This window comes from Taurulus bubalis, assembly GCF_910589615.1.
Source record: "Taurulus bubalis genome assembly, chromosome: 14".
NCBI lineage: Eukaryota > Metazoa > Chordata > Actinopteri > Perciformes > Cottidae > Taurulus > Taurulus bubalis.
The window spans coordinates 3518825-3527669 of NC_136602.1; the positions used below are offsets into that span (position 1 = coordinate 3518825).

Sequence of the window (8845 nt, forward strand, 5' to 3'; positions counted from 1 at the left end):
TTCAGTTTGTGTGAAAATAGACCAATTCAGCAGAGATGTGCGAGTGCTGGAGTCAGTCGATCTTAGTTCCTCTTTTCAGCAGGAAGTGTGTGCTCATTCAGGAAAGAGAGAGCGAGAGGAGAGAGAGAGACCCGTCGTTGTGCGTTGTTGTGGTTGTTGTGGTTGTTGAGTCTCAAAAGGTTCACACAGGAGTCGGCTGGTTGGTGGTTTGGTGAAAGTGGTCTGGTTAGGACTTCCCCTTGTCAAGTTTTTCTTTCTTTTCATGTTCTCTATAAAAAGAAAAAAGAGACCTTCTTCCTTGTTGAGCTCATCCCGAACACTGACCTGGTCTGCAGGTGTGTCGTCGTCAGCGGTCAGACCGTCTGCAGCTGGTACAGCTTGGCTCCTTTCTTCAGCAGGAAACCCTGTTCATTCAGGGAGCTCACAAGACCTTCAAAGTCCATCACCTGGAAGGAATCAACAAATGAATGAATCATCCAGCATGCACGCAACGGTGGGTTTTACTGCAGGTGTTTAACAACGATTTACCAGCAGACACCCAAATCATTTTTTCTCAGATGGAGTTAACGGTCAACTTTGAATAATGTGGCGTTTTAAATCGTCTTCACTCTCTTGAGCTCGGCAACGATTGTATAACTTCTCACAGGTTGTCCGGGGGGAGATGACACGCCTTTCGTGAACGTAAATCAGGTTTTTAAATCAAGCGCGAGAGCATCTCTGTGCATCCTTTCACCTTGATGTTCATTTTGGCGGCCACAGATCGAAGCGCCTGAAGGTCAAACTGCGTCTGATTGGTCCTCTGAGCATGCGAGTGCAGCGCGTTGACCAGTCGCTTCGCAGCGCTGCGCTGACTCATGCCCGAGCCCAGCTGAGAGCGCTCAAAGTCCAGATTGCCCAGACCATCTGAATACGTATCCGCCAGACTGAAAAACAAAAATAGGGATGCAGCGATTACTCATGACTCATGATGCAAAGTACCCGGGACAAAAACAACAATTTTGTCAACATTTAATGTATAAGAGGTCGTTAGAACTATAATCGAGTAATAGTTTAAGTGATGTATTATAAGCTGGAGTCATAACTGCCTCACTGATGTCTATTTTATATTTCTAATACGTTTTTATTCAATTTTTTTATGCCAAAAACTAACATTTTGTGATTACTCTGAGCAATACAATAACTGTCTGATTAAGTTTGTTGTTCCAAACTTTCCGTCTTCCCGATCACGCTGAAAAACCTCTACACTAGGGTTTCAAAGGGGCGGAAAGTTTCCGGTAAATTTCCGGAAACAGGGAACTTAAATGTAGTTGAGAACAAGACTATGCACGCCTAGCTCAGCTGCACCCAGAATGCAGCTGGTTGGGAACATTGTCTGCCAGAAACAAAAACGTAAACATAAAACGTTCTGTTGTTTTTGAACGTCTTTGTCATCAGTGTTGTCTGAACGTTTCAGCCCAATGCCGGCAAGTGTGAGAGCGCCGAGTTGTGTAGAGGCCAAGAGCGGTACTGCAGACAGTTAGAGATTTCAATTATAGCTCACAACAAAAAAAAATGGGTTGGGGGGGTGGTGATCATGGGGAATACACCTTTTTTATTCAACGTTCATGTTTTTGTTGTTCGATAAAAGAATAAAGTTCTACTCACAATGTCAAAAAAGTAATTTTTAAAAGTTGTATTATAAATGTTTCCATGCATGTCTGCTTATGACAAGGTAAATACAGTTAAATGACCCCAACATTTCCAGTTTATTCCTGTTAATTCCCGTATATGACGGTGGAAAGTTTCCAACTTTGAATATTCCCGGAATTTTGCAACCCTATTCCACACTGACGAAATGTATGTCAGAAAATACAGACTGATCAGCCGGTCAGTTCAAAACTGTCAGGTTTCCATCAGTGCATCTTTCATTTGTATACATCCCCTTGGCCTTAAGAAATAGTGATGGGCATTTTTCTTTATTTTCTGACATTTTAAAGACTAAACGATTATTGGATTTGTTCTAAAATATATATATATATGAATCTGCAATGATAGTATAAAATGTTATGACTCCTGTCGTGTCTCACCTGTGTTTCATGATCTCCACCACATCTTCAGCATCACTGTTGGTGGCCGTCTCCCTGAGCTCCAGTCTGGCTCTCGCCTGCACAGAAACAGTCAACAGAATCAGTACCGGGACAATAAAGACACAGCGGATCCTTTTTGTTCGACTGGTCTGACACTAAAAGGGCAGACAAAAATGTTGTTGAGTGTCTTAATCCCTCACACGATGACACATCGAACACCCCAAACACAAAGACACGCACCTCAGTCAGGCGGATTAAAGACTCCAGCTGCCGCGTGGTGATGGGCGTGGCATCGGCAGAGTGAGCCTGAGCTCGCAGCGACAGGTAGAAGGTCTTCAGTATCTGCGCCGCTTCGGGGGAGAGCGTGGGGTGGACATACTGACGAGCGTAGCTGATGTACTTCCTTAACAAAGACACCGGGATGGGGTCTATGCTTTCCCCTGCCTGGACCTGGGCACAGACACACACACACACATTACACGAAGGGTAATTATTTCTGACATATCACCGTGCACCTCGAGTGTGTCCCATCTGTTTGTTTTACCTGCAGACGCTCAGACAGCGGCATGTCCGAGTTAACCAGCAGGATGGAGGTCTCCAGTTCATTGCAAGCCCTGGTGACCACGGCACTGCTGGTCCGGCCTTTTCCCGCCCTGTTTGCCATGATGTACTCCGACAGGTGGCGATCGTGCGACTCATCTGGGATGTCCAGGAGGAGGAAGACCACGTCGAATCGAGAGAGAAGCGGGGAGCCCATTCTAAAGTCAAGGATGCACGACTGTAAGTAAACCGCTTTACACAGATATTATACGGCAAGCCGAGCTCACTTACTTCAGATTTTCAGAAACCGTCTTGCTTCTGTTGTAATGTCCCCCTATGGGGTTCGCGGCGGCGACGACGGACGTCCTGGCGGGCAGAGAGGACACTATCCCGGCCTTCGCCAGACTCACAGACTGCTGCTCCATGGCTTCAAGCAGAGCCTGCTGTTGGTTGCCCAGCTTATCAAACTCGTCAATGCAGCACAGGCCTAAAAAAGAAACAAAAAAACAGACAGAGAAAGAGGATAAAAAGAGAAGAAGACAACTTGTTTTTGTATGAAAAGTGATACGTCTATGCAGTTCTGCAGCACCAAGAGGCAATAAGGATCTAACCCTGGACAATAAGGATCTCCAAATCTGGTTATTTCACTTTTTTTTTTAAAGTTGGACACAATATTTTGGGAGAGACGGCTTCAAACAAGAGCCTGAACGACACTGGATTTTTTTTTTTTAGAGCCAAAAGAGATAAATATATTAGGGAAAAACACATTTTTTATGTTTTTTAAACCAATGTTCCTACCTTGGTCAGCCAGAACCAAGGCTCCGGCCTCGAGAGCAAAATCCCCGGTTCCTGCGTCTCGGGATAAACTCACTGTTAGACCTATAAAAACAAAACAATAAAAACATAATTCCCAACTTGGTTGACCTGGAAAACTGTGCAGAGAGTAATCACCACCTGCATAAACCGGGAGAGTAGTACTTTAAGAGGATTTACCTGTGGTGCTTGTGCTGTTGCCACATACATAGATTCCTCTGGGAGCCAAGTTACACACTGCCTACACACAGGGCACAATACACAAGTATTATGTTTACATTTACACACAATAATGACATCTGCCAGGTGCAATGTTTAGTCTGCGTTACCTGCAACATCTGACTCTTCCCCAGGCCGGGGTCTCCCACCATCAGCAGGTGAGGATCTCCTCGAACCGGGACGCTGTTCTTGTCCGTAAGTTTCTGTCGGCCTCCAAACAACACCAAGGATAAAGCAGCTTTCACCAGCTGGGGACACACAAGAACACAGGATGTCGGTCCGTAACTTCACAAATCAAGATGACAGAAGAAAAAAAACGTTGACAGGGGCGTGAATGACATCACGGTTTTCAACCCAAATCACAGCTATATCCCTTTGTAACCTCTGGTGATAATGCTGTTGGGGGTTCTGAATCTCGTCAGCAGTGCAGCGCGTCGGACAACTCACCAGGTGGCCGTAGATGACGGGACACAAAGATCTGAGGGAGAAGAGAAGATCAGAGTTACGAGTTAACTAAACTAAAGAAGATTAAAAGAATATTAATGAATATAACATAACACAAAGTCCAAGATCCGTAAGACGAGTCGGCTCAAAAAAAGTCGTTCTACGTCAAAAGGTTTGATCATCTAGACGGCGGAAATCTTACAACACTTTAGGGACGCAGACTGCCTCTATATTTAAACAGCTTATTGCCGCATCACTGCATCATACAGCATGGCTCTACTCTCCTCCAATTGCTCTTCTTTGGGTTTTCCTTGAGCAAAAGTTGTGGATACTTCTTGGTACTTTTTTTTTGGTGTCACCTCGGTCGAGATTCCAAGATAGCTGAGCCGACACTAGGAGGAGTTAAAAGACTGCAGACCACTGATGTGCAAACCCGCCATCTTAAAATAGCCAACACTGGATGGCGACCATCGTTTTTTTTATTCCCTCGACCAAGATTTTTATTTGGGTTTAAATTTCAGAACGAAGTGGAGTTGAGAAAGGTTGATGGGCTGGAAATGGCCGGTAGGAAAATGTGAACATGTGACCCTTAAAGTACTGCTATCTGTTGACTGTGCACTTTATTTTAACTTTAATTTTATATTCTACTGTAGATTTAATCGTAAGTATTCATGCTCCCCGTTATTGCACTCTGTTTACTGTTAAATGTTTATAGTTAAATGTTATGCACCTTCCGCCAGGACAAATTCCTTGTATGTGAAAGCATACATGGCAATAAATGGTTCTGATTCTGAACATATATTTCTCGACCCTAAGAGCCACAGTGGAAAACAAATGACAGGAAAGGATCCGGTGTAAAAACTAAGTTGAGTCGGGTCGAGCTGAAACGAGGAATAAGATGTATTCTCTTCAGCTGCAGGTGTATTTAGGCTCACGGAGGAATGCAACAAAATCAGTTTAATCTGAAAAGAATGCACTAAAACACACTTCAAATCTACTGACAACAACTTGTTCCACAGTTGCACATATTGTTGATAAGTTGATATTTAGGATGAAGAATAAGAAAACAGTAATAAATCAATAATAAACCTCTTACTGTACTATAAGTCTCAGCAGGTCCGGCTGTGCCTGGATCTCCTGGATGGCATAAAGCTCCTTCAGACTGAACTCCTCCCCTCCAGAACGATCTTCAAGCGACCCGCCTGACCCCTGACCTGACTTGGACCGTTGACCTCAAGAAGAAGAAATAACACCGTATTGCTCCGTTAAAAAGAGATTGAACAGCTCTGCATAATTCAAGTCCAAACACACAAGCTTCAGTACCTTTAGTATTGCTGACTGAAGTGGCTTCGATGTAGAGGAGGAACATGCACTGATCCTTGTTCCCGCGTGAAGTACCTGCATGCAGATAACAAGAGGGTTATGTGAGAGGCCACGGTGCTTAAATAGAGGTTTATAGTGTATACTGTAAACACACAGAAGTGAAGAGATGTTTTACATTTAACCAACTGCTACTAAAAGGCAGAAGCTTACTCCAAAACTAAACTCAAACTTAAGAACGTGTGTGTGTGAGATGTAGTGTGTTTGGTACCGTCGCTGGTAACCCTAACGATGCCGGTCACAGTGACCGTGTCTCCGGGGACGCAGCTGTCACAGAGGTCGGCGGTCAGGTGACACTCCACGGTGCGCGGGATGCGTCCGGTCTCCCTCTGCTCTCCGCCCATCAACTCCTGCACCCTGAAGTAGCACACGAACGCAAACTAATTCCAATGCCTTTCTCACAATATTCTATTTTAACCTGCAACAACAACATGTGTGTGACACAGTGCCGTGTGCAAGTCAAACATACATCTCCTGTAATTCAGCCAATGTCTTCCCTGAAGCTATATAATACACATAAAAGATTTCATTCTGCTACATCTTGCCACATTTCCTCCGCTGTTGATCAGTTAAATCGTGTACATTGGCACACGATGCACCTACTTGATGATCTGGAAGTCGACCGTGTGAGTGAGAGGGGAGTTCCTGACCGGGGCGAAGGAACGACTGCGGCAATCAGGTTGGATGCACTTATTGATCAAAGACACGTACAAAATGAATCTACACATCTAAGTAATGATGTCAAAAATATGTGTGAGTGTGCATGCATGTATGTATGCTTCTAAACATTCAAATACAGAAAAGATGCTGCAGAAACAGAGAGCTGAATACGTGTGTGTGTGTGTGTGTGTGTTTTCATACCTTGGTCGGCGTGCCGTATTTCCCGTGCTGCAGTGGCAGAGACTGCATGTGCGAGCTGCCCAGACACCTGAAGGCCATCCTGGTGCACAGCGGTCTGATATTGCTCACTCGGACCACCGTTCCCCTCACACACACCAGCCGGCCGAACACCCTGGCGCGCAGCGTCCGCAGCGCACTCAGCGGCTCGTAGTTGTACAGCCTGCGGACGAGTTACGAGAATAAAGTCGCGGTCGGCAGTTGTACGGGTGTCGATTGGGCGAGTGCACTACCTCGCGCTGATGTGAGGGATGTTGACGATTGGCGTAGCGACAGGAAGCTCCTCCCCTTGCAGCTCAGCGGCCTGTTTCTCCAAATCTATAGTCAAAACCTGGAAAACACACACACACATTTTGTCTCTTCACAGACCTCATAGAATTAAGAAGTTTTCTTAAAGTATGAAGTTTTAGACACATTAAACATGTTTAGGTTATATACGGCATACAATATATTTTATAGCGGGAAAATTTGTTTGCTTGCACTGTGATACATGTTATCATCTCACAAAGTTAGCCTATAGTATAGTTAAAATAAATAAAATATGCTGCGTAGTATATATAGTTTCATTGTATTTATCTGTTTACCAACTGGACATTATAAACTGTCGATAAACCGTGTTGCGGTTCAGCTAACTTTAAGGGATTCTTAAGTCCAAGACCGAGATATGAGAAAACCTTAATGACCACGTGAACATTTGAAGGAAACCTTAGGGAGAAGACTTAAGGTTGTGCAACCGATTATATTTTAAGTGAACCTCAGCTCAGACTTGAAACCACAGTTCTCTCGCTTTTAGATTTGAAAATAATTATTAATAATAACGCTTATCATTTCCAGCTTGCAATTTCCCATTCAATCTTTATTTACAGTGTACTTAATAAACTATAAACACAGATGTATGTATACATTCTGAACGGCTGAAACAGATGTCAGTGTGTGTAGCGACCGTGTGTGTGTGTGTGTGTGTGTGTGTACCTGGTGAACGGCCAATCCCAAACAGTTGAGCATCATCTCTGGCTGTTCCTTCAGCTCTGTGGTCAGATCAGGAAGAGCTCCACGCACGGCTTTGTTTCCAGTCAAGTCGGCATAATCCACCAGAACACTGCCTTGACGCTCAATCTCATCCTGAGGTCAAACACACACTAATTCAGCTTCTAACGGACATTTATAATAATTGTTGTCCCTGCAACAGAAATACACGTCATAGATAGATAGGCAAATAAATAGACATTGACACATACAAACTTTAAAAAGGTCATTAAATAGAAAGTTACACAAGCAGACGGACCTTGTCATACAGTTCAATCTTGGAGGTGAAGTATTTCTCAAACACTTTGATCTTCTCCACAATAGGTGAGCTCTCTATGAAGCCTGCGCAAAACAAAAAGACATATCACGGACACAGAAGAGCGACATCGTCAAGACTATTACACGTGTCCACAGCGTCGTCATCATCATCATCGTCATCATCGTCATGTGAAACGGAGCTGTAAACAGACACAGACCTTCTCTGAAGTAGAGCGTCCAGCCTTTGTACGGACACAGTACATCCAGAGTAGCCTGACAGAGGACTGGAGAGGAAGACCGGCAGTTAGGATTGTACATTATCACACTTATTGTTGCAGCTTTTCATGCATACGTTCATTTTTATGAGATATGAAGTTGGAAGAACATTAGAAGGGGCCTCCACATTAAGAAGCAACATGTAGATACTTTAAAAAATATATATAATATGCATGAAGTTTTTACAGATTTAATACACTAGTCCTTTAAAAAGTTCATTCCTGCTTTTGTAAAATGGAAAAGCAAATCAAACTCACCTCTCTGGCTGCTTAAGGTATCGTTTCCTGATCCTCCTCCCCGCGCAGCACCTCCACCTCTCCACCCTCCTCCGCCTGCTGATCCACCTCTCCATGGTCTACTCCTCCATCCTCCTCTTCCTCCTCCTCTCCAACCTCCTCCTCCTCCTCCTCTCCATCCACTACCACTGCCGCCGCCTCCTCCTCTTCCTCCTCCTCCTCCTCTCCCTCCTCCACTCCCTCCTCTCCACGAGCCTCTCCTGGATTCCTCTCCACTCATTATTTTCCCTAACAAAGCAAGGAGGAAAAAGCAAGAATTGGTGGGAATGATAGTTCTTTTTTTGAGTCAAACATTGGACAAGCCTCCATGTCTAATGAAAGAATATCAAGATAGAAATAACGTCTTCTTTGTCCACTTGTTTTGGAGCCTTAACTTAAATAAAACTTGTTTTAAGTGTGTAGCACACATTTTGTAAAAGGTTAAGTGCAGTGGCAAAACAAATAATTAGCCTAATTGTATGCTTTAAAGCTAAAGATAGCAAAAAAAACGGTGCGTTTAGTCAACATGTACCTGGCTCGTGCAAACTGAATTAACGTTACAGCCCTAAATAAAAACTTAAAACAAAGACAAACCACTGGAACATTCGGCATGAACATAATCTACGGAGCACTAATTTACTTTGGATAAAC

General features: G+C 44.0%; 1 protein-coding gene across 1 annotated transcript; it reads right to left on the bottom strand.

Moving 5' to 3' along the window:
* Positions 1–353: 353 nt before the first annotated feature.
* Positions 354–8435, bottom strand: mcm8 (minichromosome maintenance 8 homologous recombination repair factor; the record flags this gene model as incomplete). Its single annotated transcript, XM_079229882.1, has 20 exons — positions 354–446; positions 734–923; positions 2067–2143; positions 2307–2516; positions 2611–2824; positions 2898–3093; positions 3405–3485; positions 3600–3660; positions 3749–3886; positions 4086–4116; positions 5179–5314; positions 5406–5480; positions 5674–5819; positions 6066–6151; positions 6324–6522; positions 6593–6690; positions 7332–7481; positions 7645–7727; positions 7862–7927; positions 8177–8435. The coding sequence occupies 20 exons, from the start codon at positions 8433–8435 to the stop codon at positions 354–356; spliced, it is 2589 nt and encodes an 862-aa protein (XP_079086008.1).
* Between the last annotated feature and the right edge of the window lie 410 nt (positions 8436–8845).